At 51.1% G+C, this 21,069-nt stretch overlaps 9 protein-coding genes and 1 non-coding gene across 10 annotated transcripts; 5 read left to right on the forward strand and 5 right to left on the reverse strand.

The window, feature by feature from the left end:
* Window positions 1-454: 454 nt before the first annotated feature.
* Window positions 455-1,036, forward strand: J4E78_004769 (uncharacterized protein; the record flags this gene model as incomplete). Its single annotated transcript, XM_049365397.1, has 1 exon — window positions 455-1,036. One exon carries the CDS (start codon window positions 455-457, stop codon window positions 1,034-1,036), a length of 582 nt encoding a protein of 193 aa, XP_049223198.1.
* A 135-nt stretch (window positions 1,037-1,171) lies between these two features.
* On the reverse strand, window positions 1,172-2,565 carry J4E78_004770 (uncharacterized protein; the record flags this gene model as incomplete). Its single annotated transcript, XM_049365398.1, has 2 exons — window positions 1,172-1,337; window positions 1,610-2,565. 2 exons carry the CDS (start codon window positions 2,563-2,565, stop codon window positions 1,172-1,174), a joined length of 1,122 nt encoding a protein of 373 aa, XP_049223199.1.
* A 998-nt stretch (window positions 2,566-3,563) lies between these two features.
* J4E78_004771 (uncharacterized protein) lies at window positions 3,564-5,017 on the reverse strand (the record flags this gene model as incomplete). The annotated part of the gene is made up of 3 exons (XM_049365399.1): window positions 3,564-3,781; window positions 4,128-4,895; window positions 4,951-5,017. The coding sequence occupies 3 exons, from the start codon at window positions 5,015-5,017 to the stop codon at window positions 3,564-3,566; spliced, it is 1,053 nt and encodes a 350-aa protein (XP_049223200.1).
* Window positions 5,018-6,347: 1,330 nt separating this feature from the next.
* Window positions 6,348-8,204, forward strand: J4E78_004772 (uncharacterized protein; the record flags this gene model as incomplete). Its single annotated transcript, XM_049365400.1, has 1 exon — window positions 6,348-8,204. One exon carries the CDS (start codon window positions 6,348-6,350, stop codon window positions 8,202-8,204), a length of 1,857 nt encoding a protein of 618 aa, XP_049223201.1.
* A 46-nt stretch (window positions 8,205-8,250) lies between these two features.
* On the forward strand, window positions 8,251-9,210 carry J4E78_004773 (uncharacterized protein; the record flags this gene model as incomplete). Its single annotated transcript, XM_049365401.1, has 1 exon — window positions 8,251-9,210. One exon carries the CDS (start codon window positions 8,251-8,253, stop codon window positions 9,208-9,210), a length of 960 nt encoding a protein of 319 aa, XP_049223202.1.
* A 71-nt stretch (window positions 9,211-9,281) lies between these two features.
* J4E78_004774 (uncharacterized protein) lies at window positions 9,282-10,274 on the reverse strand (the record flags this gene model as incomplete). Its single annotated transcript, XM_049365402.1, has 3 exons — window positions 9,282-10,085; window positions 10,139-10,210; window positions 10,257-10,274. The coding sequence occupies 3 exons, from the start codon at window positions 10,272-10,274 to the stop codon at window positions 9,282-9,284; spliced, it is 894 nt and encodes a 297-aa protein (XP_049223203.1).
* Window positions 10,275-10,689: 415 nt separating this feature from the next.
* Window positions 10,690-12,459, reverse strand: J4E78_004775 (uncharacterized protein; the record flags this gene model as incomplete). Its single annotated transcript, XM_049365403.1, has 2 exons — window positions 10,690-11,285; window positions 11,334-12,459. The coding sequence occupies 2 exons, from the start codon at window positions 12,457-12,459 to the stop codon at window positions 10,690-10,692; spliced, it is 1,722 nt and encodes a 573-aa protein (XP_049223204.1).
* A 312-nt stretch (window positions 12,460-12,771) lies between these two features.
* On the reverse strand, window positions 12,772-14,080 carry J4E78_004776 (uncharacterized protein; the record flags this gene model as incomplete). Its single annotated transcript, XM_049365404.1, has 4 exons — window positions 12,772-13,430; window positions 13,477-13,773; window positions 13,835-13,886; window positions 13,937-14,080. The coding sequence occupies 4 exons, from the start codon at window positions 14,078-14,080 to the stop codon at window positions 12,772-12,774; spliced, it is 1,152 nt and encodes a 383-aa protein (XP_049223205.1).
* A 3,942-nt stretch (window positions 14,081-18,022) lies between these two features.
* On the forward strand, window positions 18,023-19,349 carry J4E78_004777 (uncharacterized protein; the record flags this gene model as incomplete). Its single annotated transcript, XM_049365405.1, has 3 exons — window positions 18,023-18,843; window positions 18,891-19,061; window positions 19,115-19,349. 3 exons carry the CDS (start codon window positions 18,023-18,025, stop codon window positions 19,347-19,349), a joined length of 1,227 nt encoding a protein of 408 aa, XP_049223206.1.
* A 522-nt stretch (window positions 19,350-19,871) lies between these two features.
* Window positions 19,872-19,957, forward strand: J4E78_004778. The gene has a single exon. It is a non-coding gene; the product is annotated as a tRNA-Asp (tRNA).
* Window positions 19,958-21,069: the final 1,112 nt, after the last annotated feature.

Consider the following 21,069-nt stretch of genomic DNA (forward strand, 5'->3'; position numbering starts at 1 on the left):
GGGGGACTGAGCGTTGCTGGACTAGAGGGGCTGAATCGCACACTATACGATGTGACAGGTGTTGAGTGAGGGATAGGAAGTGATGTTAGCACAAGACGTGTCCGCCTTAGTAAGAGGCTCTGGTTAGTGATCAGTCCACAGAAATCCGGCTAACCGTATGGGGTAACATTATTTCTTTGCTAGCTCACCAAAAAGCACGGTCCGAACAATTAAGGAAACATAACGCTGGCTTACGATATCAGATTAGAATTTTGGTCTCGGTATGTGACGGACGAAGGTAGGAGGATCTCGCAGGGGTTATCGGTCGACGATATAAAGGTCGACGGGTTTACAGAAATGGACAACCAACACATCCATCACCCTCGACGCTTCAATCAACTTCTTGACGATTGATCATTTCTATATACACCATCTACTCCTCAACTTCCCAATTACCCAAAACCAGCCTTCCAAGATGTCAACCCCCTCTCTTCGCTCGGTCATCGGCGTCCCCAATTCAACAGCATCGGTCAAGGACTCCGTTCTCGTCATCATCGACGCCCAGGACGAATACATCTACGGTAGCCTACCTGCTCAAGACTACAAGGAGGTCAACATCGCCATCTCCAGCCTCCTTGAGAAATACCGAAAGCAAAACGGCCACATCGTCCACGTCCTGCACAACACGGGCGACGACGAAGCAGCTATCTTCAAGCCTAATGGCAAGCTCACCAAGGAAATGGACGGCATCGAAGCTATCAACGGCGAGCCTGTCGTGTGGAAGAAGCACGCTGGTTCTTTCTCAGAGACAGATCTAGCAGAGGTTGTTAAGAAGACTGGACTCAAGAAACTTGTTCTTACTGGATACATGGTACATGGTTGTGTGTCGAGTACCGCTCGCGAAGCGACTACTTTGGGATACGAGGCTCTTGTTGTGGAAGACGGTGTGGGTCAGCGCGATATGAAGGATATTCCGGCTGCGCAGGTGAAGAAGGTTGCTTTGACGGAGATTGATGATATGTTTGGTACGGTTGTGAAGGCTTCGGATATTAATTAGATGTATGAGATTTACTTCAGTCGATACTGTTCACTCTAATAAGAGACATCGTTATACGAAACGACGATGGAGGTGTTTTCTCAAAAGTACCGAGACCTTGCATGTGTACCAGTCTTGCTCAATGATGCACACAGTTCAACTTTCGCTGGCCTGCCGGCGCTTACCGAGCACAAAACCTTCTTTTGCATCAAATCTCAGTTTGATCTTCGCGGTTTTGTTGTTCAGCGGCTGTGCTACACGGGCCTGAGAATCTCCGAGCGCTTCCTTGACCTGGTTTGCTTTCAGCTGCTGACCAGAGGTGCTATTTTAGTTCGCACTTACCTCAAAACTCTGCATCGCAGCGCTGAAAGTAGAAACTCGATTGTCGTAGCATGCGCCATTTCTGAGGATTGCGTAAAGTCCAAAACATATAGCGATGGTACTGCAGAACACAGCGACCCCGTAGGATATGAGGAGATTCTCAGGGTTGTAGGTGTAGACAAAGGCGTCATTGTATATCGTCAAGTTTACAGGTACCTTCGTGCTTTATTTCGTAATGTCAGCTTAGAACAGATTGTGAGACTAGTGACTGACCAGAGCGAAGCATCGTTGATTATACTTAATGACAGGTTCAACGCAAATGCTTCGACATCTTCACGGAAAGAGATGTTCCGGACATTTGAAGGGTTCTGGATAGTGCCGATGACCAAACCAGCCTCGTTCATATTGCGGTTCATGTTGTAGAACTGCGCTCCCGTGGAAAGAGATGTCGTGCCAAGTGAGCCAACTGTTAAATATCTATGGCGCGTATTGTCTTGATTCCAAGCGATGTATCCGAGCAAATATTTCGATAGTGCTATCGAGTATCCGGAATAAGCGGGAGCTCCTGAGCCCTCGCAGATACTGCATGCGCTTCGATCATCAACGTAGGCTTCCAGCGGTTCAAACTCGTTGATGTATTCTCGATGAATATCTCCAATGGCGACGATCCCATTCTGCTTCTTTACGGTATATGAAACAGAGGCGTTCCATAAGACACACGATAGGTATTCTGTATCGGACTGGTACTCGAGCTCTGTTGGCTGTCTTTGTATAGCAAAGACGTAATGTCTCGTGGTTGACTCGGTTTCATTCCACGTCAAACCACCAGAGTTGCCACCCTCTAGACGCCTAGGGTAAATAGTTCCAAGGTAACCAACCTCCCCACTGTGTTCAGAGGTCGCCCATTTCAAGCTGCCTGCGGTCATGTTATGAACCCAGGCAGTGTCCACTTCTGTGTCGTTCACCAATCGCCAGACATCCTCCCGCACAGTGGAATTTGCTGTATCGCATTTCAGCAACGGTAGGAAGTTCTGTGTTTCGTATGATGTATTTTGGTGAGAGGTAGGGCTTTCGAATTGTAGGCGTTCACCTGAGCCTATGACGGCACCAGCTATTCGCCCCAGTCGAGCCGAAGGACCCGAGATCCAGTATAGATCCGCCGCGAGCCTGTAAATGAAAGCATCTGCCACAGTCAAGTTGTTGACCTCCGCTTTTAGAGCTTGTTCCATTGAGCTGGATTGGGATGTTCTGGTCTCGACTGACAACGTTGCAGGAGCGAATAGTGTCGGTAGCGGTAAACACCTGCTTCAGAGTCAGTCATAGTGTTCTCTCCGGGCGCGCTGTTATTACCATAGTACAAGTGCGATCAAAAGTCCTAGTTGAAGCTTTTTGAAAAGCTCAAAGTTGAAGAACGCAGAAAGATTTCCCGAGATGTCGAAGCAATCGTTGATAGACCCTAAGCTCATGGGTCGCTTCTGCAGACACATCCACAGAAGCTGCGTGTATGCAATACCGACAGCGATCTTGAGGCTTAATGAAATACTGATCGCAAAGGCATTGCCAAATCTGTGTAGAGTCAGTGCCGTAAACATGGACGCGTGTTGCAGCACATACCGTAATGACCACTGCTGTCGGTCTGTCGAGCCGACCACGTCCCCATCTAGCATCGTGTAATATAAATGGTGCCCTACAGCAAGACAGATACCGACAATATAGGAGAGTAACATAGCAGCCGGAGTGAGCCAGTGAATCTTTGCGCGAGCTCGCGAGCCAGTATCCTGCTCATGCTGCGCTGGCAGGGGATGCAAAGTGGATGTAGCGTCACATTGTTTCGTGTCGCGTATCAGCGGCGAGTCGGCTTGGGCTAGTGAACTATCAGGTTGGCGATCAGCCATCTTGAAATCCTAGTATTCGAGCGTGTGTCACAATGACGAGCAGGAGGGTATCGAGTTTGTAGCCTAAGTAAGAGCAAAAGGGGCGAAAAGATGAACATGAGCAACGGGTCCCGGAGTAACAGGTACTTCTTGTCTTGAACCGGCCTTTTGCTCAGCCCCGCCATTTGGTTGGACTTTAGACGTTATGCGTTAGGCTTTGGGGCGAATGCATATGCAGCAATGCGGCGTCGCTGCATTGCTAGGTTTGTAACGTGAAACGATTGGCTGAGCCTACACTCCATGCCTGCACATGACTGATCTCTACGTAGTAGTTAATTAACATGCTACCCCACTCACGCACATTTCTCTCCGTAGATAACAACATCTTCGGTCGATCTTCGCCCAGATACCCCTCCCAAAACAGGGCTGTTGTCTAGCGGAGCTACACCAGCTCGCTTTGCCTCCGCTTCTGTGAAGGTACCATATAGATCGATAGGATCGATCTGGTCCATATCTAGAACTGGGAAGATCTTGTTGAGGACGTAGAAGACGAAAGCGCTGATGAAGAATCCTATCAAGGTGTCAGTGGCCCTTCAATTTCCAGTGTCGTGAGACAATTTACTCACCTATGAAGAAAGCCATATTGTAGAGCTGTACCAAAGCCCGTGGTGGATCGACATCTCCTCTTACTGTCACTATAAGACCCCCAATCGTCGGGATCCATCCACATAGCCATGAGGGTATCGCCCGCCAATTGAAACCTTTGGTGAACCAATACGACGAGTTTTCAGTTCGATATAAATGACTCAAGCGGATCCTTCTCTTTCGCAAAAGGAAGTAGTCGCATGCCATTATGCCGATGATTGGTGCTAGAAAGACCGAGAAGGAAGACAGTACGGCGATAAATGTAGTGGCACGGTTGATGAGCTGCCAGGGTTGAACGACCCATGCCGCCACAAACGTAATGATTGCACCACGACGTATGTTGATGTAGCGTGGAAAAAGGCCAGCAAGGTCGATTCCACCAGAGACAGCGTTTCCGCAAATGTTCTCGAACATTGCGGTGAATGCGAAACCTGCAGCCAGGAAGAATACCCCCGCACGTGCCTTCGATGAGCCGTTGCCGTTGTCCATCATGCGCATGAGTAGATCAGGTGGGTTCCAATAGATCTCTCCATACAACTTTTGTCCCGACGCAGTTGTAACAAGACCAACTAGAGAGACGATGACGCTGGTGATCACGCAGCTAGTGATAGTACCGACCATGTAGGGTGTTCTTCCACGCGAGTAGCGTGAGAAGTCGCTGCCATTCGTAATGCCAGCAGCAATTCCGCCAAGACTCTGATTGATGCCAGCCATGATAAGCCATGAGGTACCGAAAGCGGAACCCGAAGGAATGTTTTCGCCAGCATTCCATAGAGGGCCTACACCTTTAGCAGTTGTCACTGCCCAGATCATCCATGCCAACATTCCGATGCCGCACCAGAGGCAGACTATGAGGAACGGGATCTTGAACTTCTCCGGTCGCAGCCACAAGAAAGGTGTCGATATGAACCAGAACACGACGAATCCCACAAACTGGTCGGTGGTAGCAGGGAAGTTGGGGCTAAAAGTATTCGGCATACGGGCATACGAAGGCCAGATCGCGGTCAAGCATACAGCGACTAGACGGCCACCATTCCAGCCTGATTCAGATTAGCATCATAGCATCAGGCTCATCCTCATAGTACTCCAACTTACATTGAACGGCGTTCCAAATGAAGTTGAGCAGGATTCTTTGCGACAAAGGTATGAAGCTCCCGCGCATACCCCAACTGTACCTATTCTGGACTGTGAAGCCAATATGCCACTTCAATCCAACCCAAGCAATAAGTGTAGAGAAGAAAGCGATCAATAGGCAGCTAACGACGATGATAAGAATAGACTGTGAGACAGATAACCCCATAGCTTCGATAATATTAGCGATCGAGCGCGACAAGAATCATATGGGATAGCTTACTCAAGAAGGTACTTGGTGTTTGCCAATTCGCGAGGTTCAGCGATGAAATCGCCCAAAACCCGAAGAAATTGAACCAGCCCCATGTCCTACGCTCCGGCGGGAGAGGGATTAAATCGCGGTTGCTCCATGCATCTGTTTGCTCATGCTTCGCATCGTCTCCACGAAGACGTACTTTCTCGTCGATATTCCTCAGGCGCTGTCTCAAAGTCATGATGAACGCGAATCAAGGGACGCGTCGCTAGTCAAGGATGCGGGAGGGAAGTAATTGCGACGAACGCCAGTGGTGAGCTCTTTCCGCCATCTTAGTGTTGCTACCCTTGTTATCAACCACGCTCGGAGTCGCCCCAATCTAGCTGATCTAACGCCGACCCAAGTTTAGTGAAGATGATAATGCGCCGACCGGGGCGACGATGCAGCATACGCGGGAAGAACACCTTATCCGCCGTTAGAAAGAGGGGTATTTGCGCCTATCTTATCTGATCATCCGAGCGCAGTGATCAGCGCCGAAGAAATCCCATCTCAAGCTCTGCTGCTACCAATGGGTAGGCTGTTGATGACGGGGTAGATAATTGGAGTAGGAAGTACCTCCAAAAGTGGGGTATGGGTGAGCGATAAAAGTAGGAAGGCGGCTTGGGGCGCGAACGTCCGAATTCCGGACCTAGCTCGCCCCACCAATCGAAATCTTATCAGATGGATTCTGGACGCCTCGTGACCAGCCAACTCCAATTTGATCAGAAGAGGCTTTCATCTTGGAAGTATACACAGCTACGATGACGACAGGAAAGAATCTGCGAATAGGCGTTGACGTCGGTGGGTACGTACTGTATACTTCAAAACTACGAGAGCCATAAGGCTAATACCGCGCATAGAACCAACACTGACGGAGTCATCATTGATCCTATAAGATCGAGTGAAGATGACCGGGGCATTGTTGCTTGGTACGAGTCCTATATCCATACTTTGAACACCACGCTTCCTCGCTTAGCCCACTCCCTCATAAGATCCAAAGAACACCCATGATGATGCCTACCGGAAGTCGATCACCCCCTAATGAGAACGCGAGCTCATACCATAACTCAGGCATAAGGCACCCACTACTACCGACCCAAGCCATGGCATCGCCGACGCCATCACCACCATGTTCAAATCCGCCTCGGTCGATCCATCCTCCGTTGCGAGTGTAACAATCGGAACGACCCACTTTGTCAACGCGGTCGTAACTCGTGACCGAACACGTCTCTCGCGAGTCGCAGTCCTTCGTCTTTCTAGTTCATTCAGCAAACATGCACCGCCATGTGTCGACTGGCCAGCTTCTCTGCGTAACATCATCCTTGGGCACCATGCGCTCATCAAGGGAGGGCTAGAAGTCGATGGAAGCCTAATCTCCGACATCAAAGAGCACGAGATAGTAGAGCAGTGCAGAATCATCAAAGAGAAGGGAATCAAGAGTATAGTCGTGAACGGCGTCTTCAGTCCCATCGATACGGTTGAGAAGCAGGAAGAGCGTACTGCAGACATCGTTCGGCGTGAGCTAGGAGATGGGGTCGATATCGTTCTTAGCAAGACGGTCGCAAACCTCGGATTTCTAGAGCGAGAGAACGCTGCGATACTCAATGCCTCTATTCTGTCGTTCGCCAGGAAAACAATAGCGTCATTCCAGACACCAATCAAGGAACTCGGACTAAACTGCCCTGTTTTCATCACCCAAAACGACGGCACGATACTGAGTGGCGAAGCCGCAAGCCGACTACCGATCCGAACCTTCTCATCCGGCCCAACTAACAGTATGCGTGGTGCTGCTTTTCTTGTCGGAAGGCAAGAGAATGGCGAAGCAATGATGGTTGTGGATGTCGGTGGAACTACCACAGATGTGGGCTTGTTGCTCGCAAATGGCTTTCCCAGGCAACAGGCCGCGTACTCGGAGCTTTCGGGTGTGAGGATGAACTTCTCGTATCCCGATGTGAAGAGTATAGGATTAGGAGGCGGTAGCTTGGTGAGAAGAGTTGGGGAGAAGATGCAAGTAGGGCCTGAGTCCGTGGGTTATAAGCTACCAGAAAAGGCGCTCGTCTTCGGTGGTGACGTTCCAACAGCAACTGACTACACCGTCGCTGCTTCATCCGAGGTTTCGATTGGTCAGCCGGAAAAAGTACGAGGGAAGCTGCAAGACGATGACATCCAAGCCTTCAAAGCTGAGACGACAAAGATGCTTGAAACAATCATTGACAAGATGAAGACATCACCTGATGATCTTCCCGTTCTGCTTGTCGGTGGTGGTGCGGTCATAGCTCCAGACGAGTTGAAGGGAGCAAGCAGAGTAATCAAACCTCAATGGTCCGGTGTAGCTAACGCTATTGGTGCTGCGATGGCGCGAGTGAGTGCCGTAGTCGACACCGTCAAGTCTACCGAGAAGCAAACACAGAAAGAATTACTAGCTGAAATATGCGAGGAGGCCAAACGAAAGACTATTGAAGCAGGCGCATCAGCGGAGACGGTCTCTATCGTCGAAGTGGAGGATCTGCCATTACAATACGTGGCCCACAAAACGCGATTTATGGTCAGAGCTGCGGGAGACTTTGACTTCTCACGAGCTGGAGATTTCATAGATCTGAACGTCACTCAGGAAGGAGGTAAAGTAGAGACTGAGCCAAAGGGTCTGAGCGATGCCATTGCAGCACCCTCGACCGAAGAGGCTTCTGACGAGGCCGATACAGCACTCGAAGTTGACATCCTCGCGTATAAGCCCAAAGTGATCAACCGAGAGTGGTGGATATCTGAGACCGATCTAGACTGGATCACCATCGGCTGCTACATTCTTGGTACTGGCGGTGGAGGCTCTCCCTACTCTACCATGCTCAGAGTGCGTGGAATCCTACGGTCTGGCGGGAAAGTTCGCGTTGTCAGTCCAGACGATCTCAAAGACGATGCGCGAGTGGGAAGTGGTGGTGGTGCTGGCAGCCCAACAGTGGGCATCGAGAAGCTATCCGCTGATGAGTAAGTCATGTATTGGCATCGCGCCATGTCCCTGCTAACCTTCATCCAGAATGATGGATGCTCAGAACCACCTCTATGATCTCATCAAGGGTGGCTACGCGACGCATATCATCCCTCTCGAAATCGGCGGCTCGAACGGTTTGCAGGGTCTCGTGTTGGGTGCATCAACTAACATGAATGTGCCATGTGTAGATGGTGACTGGATGGGCCGAGCATATCCAACAAAGTGGCAGACAACCCCGGTCGTCTTCGGCGAGCGAGAAATCGTGTTCGCACCTGTTGCAGTGGCCGATGGCAATGGCAACACGCTATATATGCCAACTGCAACGAGTGACCTCAAAGTCGAACAGGTCATCAGAGCAGCACTAAGCCAGATGGGTAGCTCCGTCGGAACAGCCGATGCCCCGGTTACAGGCGCTGAAACAAGACGTTGGGCTGTTGAACACACAATCTCGCTATCATGGAGGATAGGACGTGAAGTAGCACGCGCGCGCAAAGAGAACAGAATTGACAACGTCGCGCAATCAATTATCGATGCGGTTGGAGGTTCTGAAACAGGCCGTGCGCTTTTCAAGGGCAAGATTGTTGGTGTAGAGCGCAAGCTGTACATGGGCCATGTGTACGGCGAGGTGATCATAGAAGCTACGGGAAGCGAGTACCAGGGCAAGATCAAGATCCCCTTCAAGAACGAGAACATTGCTGCGATTCGGATACCGGATAGTGGAGAAAGCACTACTGGGGAGGAAAAGAACGAAGATGTTCTGGCTATCGTTCCCGATCTTATCGCGGTCATTGATGCGCAAAATGGCGAGGCTATCGGAACGCCAGAGTATCGGTACGGACTACTGGTCTCGGTGATCGGTATCACTGCGAGTGAGCGCTGGACTAGTCCGAAGGGTATTGAGATTGGTGGCCCGAAGGCATTTGGGTTGGACCATCTGGAGTACAAGCCTTTGGGCAAGTTTGTGAAGCCTGTTAGCGTTATCGACGAATATGACGGAAAGGCATGAGCGGCAGGCCCGGGACTTGGCTGAACTGGTTGAGTAGGTATGCGATGTTTTAGATGTCTTTACGTCTAGGATTACTCAGCCTGCTTGGTGCCAGGATATAACGGCAGGATGATCTTCACAGCAGCCTCGTAGCTTGTGAATAGAATACCTCCACTGAACACTGTGCGACCCAACCTCATCGTCGTACCTTTCCAGAAACCCTTGATCCCATAATCCAACAGAACACTCTTTACAGCCTCGGCAGTACTCGTCCCTTTCGCACTCTGTGAACGCGTCTTAATAACGTCAAAAGGCTGCGTTGCAAGCGTTGTCACAACGCCCGCTACTGATCCGTTTGCGAAGTTCACCAGCGTATTTTGTTCGATATTCTTGGCCTTCTCATAATCCTTGAGGATGTTGTAGGTTCCCATTCTGAAAGCCGTTGCTGATGCTTGTTTCAGGGTAGTGCCTGCGAACCCGCGGTATAAACCGAGGATACCGTGTTCCTTCCAGATGGTGGTTGTAGCGTGGAAACCGGACCGAAAGCGCTTTTCGTTCCTGGCATCGTCGATGAGGGCAGTCTTGATGCGCTCTGTTGGTGTAACTGCGGTGATCGACGCGATTACTCCCGCAGTCATGCCGGCCAACAAATTGCGCAGAGGGGAGAGCGTTCCCGTCTCTGGGTCTGCGAAAGACGACTTGATCTGGTCGAAGAAGAGAAAGCGGACGGCGTCTTTGCCTACTGAGCCAAAGACCAGCGCTCCGCAGCCTTTGTATAGCGCTCTAATGCCTTCATTCTGATAGACTTGGGTCACGACTAGGAAGGGATTCCGCGGTGTCGGTACGCCTTTCTCAGCTCTTAATTGCACACGCGTTTTCGCAAACTCTAGAGGATACTGCGAGTGATATGAGTCACGGGATCTGGGCCGGAATGCCTCTTTGGACGTACCGAAAGAAAGCCTTCCACACCGCCAGCTATGCCGCCGGCGGCCAGAGAGACTACCGCAGGTGTGTTCTTGTCCTTTAAATTGTTAAACTTGGTCTTTAGACATTGCGCGTGAACTTACATCGCCGCCTGAAACCATTTGCGTCTAGGAAATAGGGATAAAGATGATGTTGTGATGAAAAGTGACCTCGGGATGGTCGACAGAAAAGATGCAGATATAGCCGAAGCGGTTCCGTTCCGGGTGTCCTCAGCGGCATCGACCATGGAACACGAAAGCGACGCGCCGAACCGAAGGATATCACGGCCATAGGAGAGGCTACTCCAAACTCAATTTGCATTCTTGCGCACTTCCCACGCATATTCAGGCTCCTGAGGTAGTCCAAAGTGTATCGTGTGGCGCATGACGTCAGCGGGTCTTCTCAGGGCTCCTGGGCGGAAGCCCGTGGACGCGACCTGTAAGGCACGCGACACCGGAAAATTACTGGACTCCAGAAGCACCAATCCATTTAAACACTTATATTTCATTGATTCAGAGGCAGATTCGCCTACTGTGACTACGCTGCCGCATCATCCAACTCGAACAAACTATCGAATCGGTTATCCCTCGCAGCAGCATAAGCCGCCATCTTCTCGTCGCCGCTGTTATCGTCGCTTTCGTCCTGCGCTCTGCTACTCAGCTTCCCCATTTTCCTCAAAGCATCATCCACATTCCAAGCGATTCGCTCAGCGCCTACTCTTGCGCCGACCAGATTCGGTGCGCCAGGGCCAAGTCTCAATCCCGCCAGTCGTCCTGTCACGAACAGAGGAACGTCATCGTCCCACATCAAGTCTTCGTTCAAGCATGGTAGACCGCCAACGTACTTGATAGGGTACTCTTGTTGGATGTTCTGAAGGTAGGGGATGGTGCGGATGTCTGATTGAATGCCAGTGGCAAAGACCATGTAGTCGATAGACGGCAGTTTGGGCTTCGAATCTGTTGACGCGGCTTCGCAGGCCCATGTTCTCGAGCTTTGGTCCCACGATACGGACTGGAGTTGAGTATAGGTTTGAAGCTCGATCTTCCCGTGTGCGACATGCGTATCGAGAATTTTCCGGTACCGCGGCGTCATACTTCCTCCGTTACGGGCTTGCACTATCATCTCGAAGCGCTCTATCACCGATTGTTAGATACGATCATCAAGTAGAAGCGTTGATATACCTTCATCAGTATCTGCCGTCCAGAACTCGGCTTGCTTGAAATTCCGAAACTTGCCGACCCACTCTAGGTCTACGTCAAAGTGCTTGACCTTAAGCGGACCGCGCATGAGCATCCATACTTTGTTCACGCCTCGTTTGATTGCTAGATCTGCCAGCTGAATGCTCGTCAAGCCGCCACCGACTATGAGCATGCTAGTCGACTGGCGAGCCTTGACTTTGGCCATTACGTGTGGTGGTGGGAACTGCTTAATCTGCATCGCATGCGCGAAACCTTCGTGTGGACGTTGAGCTGGCAGACCAGGCACAGGAGGTATCGAGGGCGCATTTCCAGGACCGACAGCCAAAACGACGAGGTGGGCGAAACGTACGCCTTGGTCTGTTGAGACACGGAAGACTTTTCTCTCGTCCGCCATCACATCATCCGAGACGACACTGTCAAGGTCCGCTTTATCAAACTTCGAGATATAGTCGTATTCGATGTTCACGACGCTCTCTTTCCTCAATAAATCCTTGCCAAGCCGATATCTCTTGATGACCTCTTCACAATGAGCGTCGAACAAATCGGTACGTGGTACGAAGTAGTCCTTTCGGTCCCTTTCATCGACGTCTGGCGTGCGGCCCAAAAACCTTCCTTGCGACTTCAGGTTCTTCTTCTTTTTGTGCTTGCTCACTTCTTTTCCGGCAACTCCAGGTAGTGCTTGGATGTCTTTGTCTCTCTCTTTCTCGTACGTATACCCGAGCAGTGCATCTCGATCAGCAGGATCGACATGGAAGAACATCGGACTCCGAAGGTAATCAATGTGAAAAGTCTTGAAAAGGCGCTTCCACTTTGACATCCAGTCTGCTCCATCGGCATCGAGTACTAGCATATCTATTGCTTCTTCGGGTGCTGCCTCATGATCGCAGCCACAGTCCGAGTTACCGGGAGTTGACGGTGGCGTTGGCAGTGAGTCCTTGCCTGTCCGGTAGTTTTTGATGTTCATCTTCCGACCATGTTTACGAATCCAGTGGTAACGTTGATGTTCATCATCTGTGAAGGTTGCTGAGGGTGTCTGTTCACGGAGCCGTGCTGCTACTGCTAGGCCAGCCGGGCCTCCACCGATGATGAGTACGTCGTGGATGTGCATCGTGTTGCAGTCTGGAAGTAAAGGCTTGGGAGTTTAATGAAGAGCGTATGTATTATGAAACGTCGAGATACTTCGAGTGTCTTGTGCCCAGGTGAGTACCTGATGGCTAGCGTTCCAAATCGGGTGCATCCATCATGGTGCTAAAGGCACACGATGACGAGAACACGACTCCACGTACAAAGACGGACCGATGCCAGAGGCGCAAATCAATTCGAGCACATGTTCAATCACAGCTTTTCTGATGAGTAGCAATTACGCGCATGTGTGAGCGGAGGTGTAGCCTATTGTGTTGATAAGAACTCGTGTATTCATTCATACGGCATGGAAAATCTCCTGGTCCTTATGGCCCTCCGTCGTTGCGGACGTTCGCCAACTGGCAGGATTACTCACGCTCGACACTCGTAGTGATCTCGCGTCCTCCATTTCGATCGCGCTGGTGATAAATTGTGGATCCTGATCCTCCCTTTGCTTTCCAAGACCGCCATTCATGTCTTCTTGACTCTCCGTCCGCCTGAAGATATCTCGGAAGCCTCTAGGTATCGGTTCCGCTCTAGGTTCCGGCCAATAGGCGCGCGTGTGTGCAGACTGTGTCGCGCGTGTGACGGTGTTGGCCCCGTATGTGTTCTCCGCAGTGTATGTGTTGGAGCTCCAGTTTCTTAGACCGAGAACCCGTTGTATAAGCGGATAGGTCAAGGGCAGATTGGCGCAGAGTATCGCTGTATACGACTCTCGAAGGTACCAGATCGTCCACTCAGTTCCAAAGGGATTTGTGAACGAGTAGTATTTGTTGAGGACTGCTGCGACGATGGTGAACGCTCCTATACAGAAGATCACGAAAAGGATCGTTTTGTTCTTCTTCGGTAGGCGTACTTTGAAGAGCAACGGCATGGGTATGCTGATGATGATTAGATCACTGGAGATGTTGAAGACGGCGTTTGTGATGAGATGATTGGTCGCTGCCGAGCATTGTTCTGGTATTGTCAGTATCGTGTGATTAGATGTTGCAAAGGCACTTACTCGAATTCGGCGGTACTGCCCAGTATTGCGAGAACGGCCGACACCAAACGCCAAGGTACAATATTTCCATGACCACAAATGCGACAGCGACATATATGGAGGTGGCGATGACGATCTTGTGTTGCGGGAGGACCATCGTCATACGGTTGTACATAATGAGTAGGCATGCCTTGACCAGCCATATGGTAAGGAGTTGCATCTGCTCTACTACCAAGACCAGCTTGGATCCGTATATACGCATCTTGATTTCGGCATCTGAATATTGAGAGACGTCGTCTCCCGGCGGTATTAGGTTGCCTAAGTACCGGTATAGAGTCAGCGTGTGTCTCTCTTGCAGTTTGCACATGGAAAGACGTACTGCTAGTCTTTGTGACTTCGTGCATGATAGCAATCAGCACTGTGTCGGTAGCCTTGTGTCACAATCAGTACTTGTAGTCGCTCGATGCTGCGGGTCACAAACCATGGCTACAAGTATTAAGTAATCATCTAATTGCAATAATTTCCATGATCCACGATGAATTCTTCTTGATATTAGTCGGATGATGACGACGATCCAGCACACGCCGTAGAAAATTCCAGCCTCAGGCTCAAGAACTCCGGCCATAGATAAGTGGTTGGCTCGCGAGCCGAGGTTGTGGGAACGTTCAAAGGCCGGGCCAGTAGACGGCGAGTAGTCTCGGAGTTGGTTGCTCAGGGCTTTAGTGGGTGTTGATCAAAAGTTGTCGTAAATATCAGGGGAAATCTATCGATGCGATAGGGACCACGGTGCGTTGGGGAAACAGAGTAAATCGATGAAGAACTGCCGAGCGCCCGGTCAGCAGCCTTGTTGTGACCACAGGCGCTATGTTGTGAAGACCGGGTGTGAACTCAGCAATCACTCGGCATTTCTCTGTGATGTCGGCGGCTTTCCGTCACAAAATGCTTCATTGACAATTTGATAGGTGCTCTGGGATGTTGCTTGGTTGGACTGTTCCGGGGTGGCGCTGTGGATGGATGCCCTGGGGTGGTCGCGTCGCGCAGTGTTTCAATGGAAGTATTCGGATTGAGGAGACAGCGTTCAGAAATCGCGGACCCCCGGACCCCAAGATATCAGACTAGGCATCTAAAAGTGTCGCAAGCGCCACTTTCAATGGAGCTGTGCATCCTCGATGATCTGCACAATCGACTAAAGACGGACGTCCCTGGTCCAGCTTCGACACTTGTGGGACTCGCGGTAGCGCCAATTGGATGACGAGTTTGACGACTCAGACCTGGGTTGAGGCTGCCCAGGTGTCAGAGAGGCGCGTCCAATTCGAAGGCCGCGGCAATATGGCGATGTTGGCTGCTGACCGGAAACATTTCGCGACGATTCGTGGTACGGTTCAAGAAGAAATGTCACAGCAAATCAAATGCGTCCAATGCGCGATGGGTTTCCCGGCGCTGCTTCGGTGATTTCATGCCTGGTAGTGTTGCAAACTGCGACTTCAGGCGAGCAATATCGTAGGTATGCTATACAGCTGTTGCCAGTGTCACTAGAATTCTGACTCGCAAAAGATATCGGTAACATCGCAGCGCAAATTGAAGGCGTTGAGGAAAGTTTGGCGGTGCCCGTCAGCTTGCGTGAGTGACATCGGGTGTCCCGGCACGCTTAGTTTGACGCCTTTGGCGGGCCGTAGCCGTAAGTTGTACTGGTCCCGAGGTCAACACTCGCATAATTTTCGTCCTTGCTTCAGGCGTTCAGTCAAGGAGAAATGAAAATCGCGCAGTGACAAGAAACTCCCAGGAGCCTTGTCGCTGATACAGATAGCTCTGGAAAGAGACTGTGCTGTCATGGGTGTGCATAGGTAGTGTAGCGGCATCGGCGCCTCAGAAGCACGAGGGCGAAGGGAAGTCGCAGCGTTCCGCCGAGTACCCCAAACCCGGGTCTCTTTCGAACACAGACATGATTGACTTCAGCACATCCACAATTGGTAGAGTTCTACCGTCCGCTGTTGGTCATGCAAATCGCAATCTCTGCGATTGAAAGACAGCGAAAACTGACCAGCAAACACATCACCCACAAAGGTCTTGTTCAATCGCCAAACAGTCAGGTTATTGAATGCAAGTTTCGGAAACTGTCGAAAACATTGAAACACCTGCGCGATATAGACAAGGAAGACCCGACACCACGACCTTGGAAACAGCGGCTTAGAAGACTCAGCCTTCGAGAAGAAAGCTCAGACTCACCTGGGCAGTTTCAGTCGGCATTGAGCGCTGGCTACTGTCAGATTCGGCAAAGCACCACCAGGGGTGACATTCTGTCGGCGATGCGCGAACTGCACGTGAATGTATCGTATCGCCACACCCGCGGAGGTCCGAGTCAGTGGTTTCGCGTTTGCCAATGAAGAGGGACTTGAATGATCAACCTCACGCCCGACCCACATCATGTAAGCCGTACGAACCCGGAGCAGATTCGATATAACACACATAAGGCCGAGTCAGCTTGTTCGGTGAATCTTGTATCTGGTGCCAGTGCTGTTACGCCAGATGTGCCAGTTGTGAGGAGGCCATTTCTTGTGCTTTGAGAGATGCTCATGGTCAACAATGGCAGAAAGATGTGGGGTAGTCTTAGATACCGATACAAAGGTAAAGCTATGGGTTCGTTGGACCGAAATCCCAGTGCCATTGCCTGGGAGTTATACCTATGTATCCAGCTGAAAGTTGCACTGATCCAGCAGAATCGACCCGGGTCCTCCTGAGTGCACACCTGGGCAGTCTCGCCTCCCGAGTTGGACATTTGGAGAGAAACTTCAAGCGATAAAGACCACTAGAAACACTTTCAAAGAAAGTAGTAGTTTGGCATGTACACTCTAGTACAGACGTGACTGCTCATACAAATACAGGCAGTTGCATGGTGATCATGGCCTCGTTCGACATGGAGGAGAGGATCAGCCCGGAAAGAGCGTTTGGTCAATCTCCATCATGCAATTTCAAACGAACAGCGGATGTATGTTTAATCATCAATGTTTTTGGGGTAGACGTTACCCATGGGATCGACGAACAGGGATAGCAAGGGGCATCAGCCCATGCTGTGCTAGGTACTCACCTGGGCACCAAGGTATTTCAACACAAGCAAGCAGCTGCGCATACGTACCAATTCTTCTGATATTCCAGCAGCGTTGACTTATCCATAACGCGCTACTCATAACATAACTACGGTAAGCAGCTCGTAGGCGTCTCGCCATCTCTCAACGAGTGACATCAACGGTGAGCTTATCGCTCCTGCCACGCCACGTGGAATCTGACAGGCAAATCTATTCTACGAAAGCCTATGCCCATTGAAGCATGTCCAGCCGTATCGCAGCGTTGAGGTATCCCAGGACACGGTACCCAGATATGCGGTCCCCGGTCGCAGATATCGGGCGGAATATTTCCGAACAACCTTGGAAACCTTGGAAGCACCAAATGTGTCTTATCCATAGCAAACACTAATCCATTCATGCAAGCGGTCACCCAATTCCATACCGCTCTGAACCACCTACAACTTCGCTGCACGGAGCGCACAATACGAGAAAGATGGCGGTCGGAGGATACGGATGCCCAACCTCTTGAAAAGCCACCTTCTTGTCGTGGGTGTCGTGTGCCCTGGCGCGTCGCAGCCCGCGATCTCCTCCACACCTCTCCCTCTAAGTTAGTCTAGCCGAACCGCCGAACCACGCAACTGATAAAGAGCAGAGAGATAGGCGTTCGCGCAGCGAATGACGAACGCCTACCACCCCTACTAAGAGATTATGACGCCGCACCCAAACACCGTTGCAGCATGGCTTCGCGTGTACTCTCCCACTTGGAGTAGTGACACCCCGCTTGCAACCCTGCTGCGCGGTGATATGCAGACTGGGGTGTGGGTGTATATAGACAAGTTGTTGCGCTTCCATGCGTTGCTGTACTCTTGGAGTAAGAACTCGTGTCGCGACTTCTTCTTATTTCTCGACTGCGACTGCGACTGCGACTGCGACGGCGCGCGCATGAATTTCGCGTTGCGACGATGACGACTCCCCAGCATCGGAACCACTCCGTCGCGGAAGAACCGGTGACATCTGTTCTTCCAGATGGCGATATACCCTACGATCCCACGCATTCACTCAATCCGGATGAAGAAGTCCTAGCGGCCCTTGGATACAAATCGGAGTTCAAGAGAGAGTTTTCGCTGTTCACCACCTTCTGTGTCAGTTTTGCGGTTCTGGGTCTACTGCCTAGTTTCGCGTCTACGCTCTACTATGGCATGGGCTATGCGGGAACGGCTGGAATGACTTGGGGCTGGATTGTGGCCATGGTTGGTATTCAATGTGTGGCTATGAGCATGGCAGAGCTATGTAGTAGCATGCCCACGAGCGGAGGTTTATACTATGCTTCTGCTGTCCTGGCACCACCTGGTTGGGGACCTTTTGCTGCTTGGCTTACTGGCTGGAGTAACTGGCTGGCTCAGATCACGGCGGCACCGTCCGGCAAGTACAAACCGCTATCTCGTTCGCGACGGGTATGGACATAGAATTGACTGTTTTGAATAGTAAATTATGGAATTGCGGCCATGATACTGGCGGCAGCTAGTATCAACGACCCTTCTTACGTCCCCACGGATTATCAGACTTTCCTGTTGACGGTCTTCATCATGATTCTTCATGCGATCCTTTCCTCTATGCCGACACGTTGGCTTGCACAGTTCAACTCCGCCGGTTCCACTTTCAACTTCATTGCGCTGATTGTGGTCATCATAATGATTCCAGCGGGCACAGACCGTACAGAGCGCGGTCTACCCCGTTTTGCCCCTTCGAGCGAGGTCTGGGGCACAATCTATGAAGGCACATCCTTCCCAGCTGGTATATCAGTCCTGATGTCCTTCATCGGCGTCATCTGGACCATGTCAGGCTACGATTCGCCATTCCATCTTGCGGAAGAATGCTCGAATGCGAACCTGGCTTCTCCGCGCGCTATTGTTCTGACATCCGCTACGGGAGGCTTCTTTGGCTGGTTCCTTCAGCTTGTCGTGGCATACACTGTCGTTGATATCGACCTAGTCCTCGAGTCTGAGCTTGGGCAGCCCTTCGCTGCCTACCTGATGCAATGTATGTCGCAGAAGATGACGCTGGCCATCCTTGCTCTCACTATTATTGCCGGGTTCAGCATGGGTCAAGGATGTATGATTGCGGCAAGCAGAGTGACATTCGCGTACGCGCGTGACGACTGCTTCCCGTTATCCAAGTACTGGAAGAGGGTCAACAAACACACGCAGACACCTGCGAATGCCGTTTGGTTCAATTGCGCGATCGGCATACTGTGTCTGCTGCTCATATTTGGCGGCGAGCTGGCTGTTGGAGCGCTGTTCTCCATTGGTGCCATCGCAGCTTTCGTGTAAGTGCTGGTAAGCATGGTGTGCGTGCTCTACTGACATCTGATAGCGCCTTTACCATACCCATTGCCATCCGTGTCTTCTTCGTAGGCAACCGCTTTAGACCGGGACCATGGAACTTGGGGAAGTACTCCAGCGCTATTGGTAGCGTTGCATGCATCTTCGTCTTGCTCATGATACCTATTTTATGCTTCCCCAGCGTAACCGGACCGGACTTGACGTAAGTTTCACCAACACTTCCACGCTACTTTGACAAGACTAACGCACCAATAGCGTGGCAGACATGAACTGGACATGCGTCGTTTACGGCGGTCCGATGTTCTTGGTAACGATATGGTGGTTCGTTTCCGCACACAAGTGGTTCAAGGGCCCCAAGGTCAACATCGAGCATATGATGCTTGGACGGGAAGAAGCCGTTCTAATCGGACAGGGGTCAGTGGGCGATGGTAAAGATGGTGATAACTCGTTGGGGGATATGAAAGGTCAGGATGAGATCACAAAGTCGTAAATCAAGGTTGACACTGGTGTGCGGAAGCTCGCATGAGCAGTGTAATAGGGCATGCTGTATTACTGAGTTCTCTCGGGCCTACTATTAGAAACGAAAATATGCCAATTTAGTCCGAATGTATCCACAGGGAGTGATGCGCCGGGTAGGATACGACTCTGACAGATTCATCCTGTCACACAAATGAGCCTGATTCTCCCAGCAGGTCGGCCAAGGTTACACCTTGGTTAATTCTCGTCGTGTACTGAGTTTTGCGAGACAACGCACTTGTATAGGCGTGGTGTTGCGAATTTTGGGTGGGTCAGGTGCTGGTCAATGGCCCCGCGCTTCGGCTGCAAGACGGCGTGTCGCGGGGCACATGAGCGAACTTACGCCACCTTTGATCGGCAGACTGAAGACTTGATCGAAACAATCTTGTGGCATGATCACATCCAATCTGATCTGTCTCGCACACAAAATAAGGATATAACCTGTATTGTGCCACGTTTTGTCATCAACCAACTACTCAACCATCAGGTTGATCAATCTTCAGTAGTATAGTGGTCAGTATTTCCGCTTGTCACCTATCAGGCAACTCGCGGGAGACCGGGGTTCAATTCCCCGCTGGAGAGCTCTCATTTTTTGTTTTTGCATCTTAGTCGAAGACCCCAGCCGTGTAATCCCGTAGGCAGGATGTCTATTGGTCTGAGGTCGGGAATCCTATACATCTCTTGGAGAACCTGTACTTTTTTTTCCGAAGCAAGTCACGTCACGAAGTCAACACTAATGTTGATCTATCGTGTGTCATATACTCCGTTCACGTCCTTGCTGGGGGCGCGGCTCGCGCCTGCGGTGCCGCTGCCGATGCGAGCCTCGCAGCTACCTCCACCCTCAACATTCTCCCCGGACCGTCCGGAATATTCCAAGACGTCACGATGCTCAGAATGTCTCCCAGGGCTAACAACTAGACATCTCCTCACTATTGTATTCTCATGCGCAGATACGACGCCTACCGCGACGCTGTAAAACGGGTAGCATGCGCGTCGGCGTTTATGTCGACCAAGACCACCAGGGCGCACCGCTCCGTCGGAATACCATCAGCCTCCAAATACCGATGAGGCTCTTTCGGAAGCCTCAATCTGTTTCAGATCTACATGATACTTCATCGTAGTGACGCTGACGCCAACCCAGCCAAGACTGACGAGAGGCCAAGGTATCTCCCCGAGCAGCAGAAACATGTAATGCAATGAACTCGTCAGCTTCAAACCGTACCGTGGAATTGCACCAAAAACACATGTCTCCATTTACACCATCCCTTCGACAATCTCCGTTCAGAATTCGCGTATAGGAGAAGTCACAGCAAGTCCGTAAGCAGGATGTGTAGCCAAACTCCGCAAATACCACATCTGACAACAAAGTCCGACCACAGCGCGTTCGCTGTGTAAGCCTCCGTCATGCACCAACTTGTCGCCAAAATCCGCTAGTGGTATAATTTAGCTAGCAAGATCAATGCCAGAACCTCTGTGCTCAAGACAAGCACCGCGAAGCTCTTGGGACCGGACATGCCAACGCCGCCATGCCATGCTGGCTGTCAACCTGACGCCCAGTTACTACGAATACACAGCCGCATAATCCGGCGACGTTGGCATCCCAAGAGAATGCCGCCGTAGCATTCGTCACCTCGTGTAGCTTGTCATCTCGACCATGTCTTGGAAGGACCTCTCCCAAGTCTCTTTTCTACCCC

This window comes from Alternaria triticimaculans (genome assembly GCF_023758025.1).
Source record: "Alternaria triticimaculans strain BMP 0046 chromosome Unknown scaffold_5, whole genome shotgun sequence".
Taxonomy (NCBI): domain Eukaryota; kingdom Fungi; phylum Ascomycota; class Dothideomycetes; order Pleosporales; family Pleosporaceae; genus Alternaria; species Alternaria triticimaculans.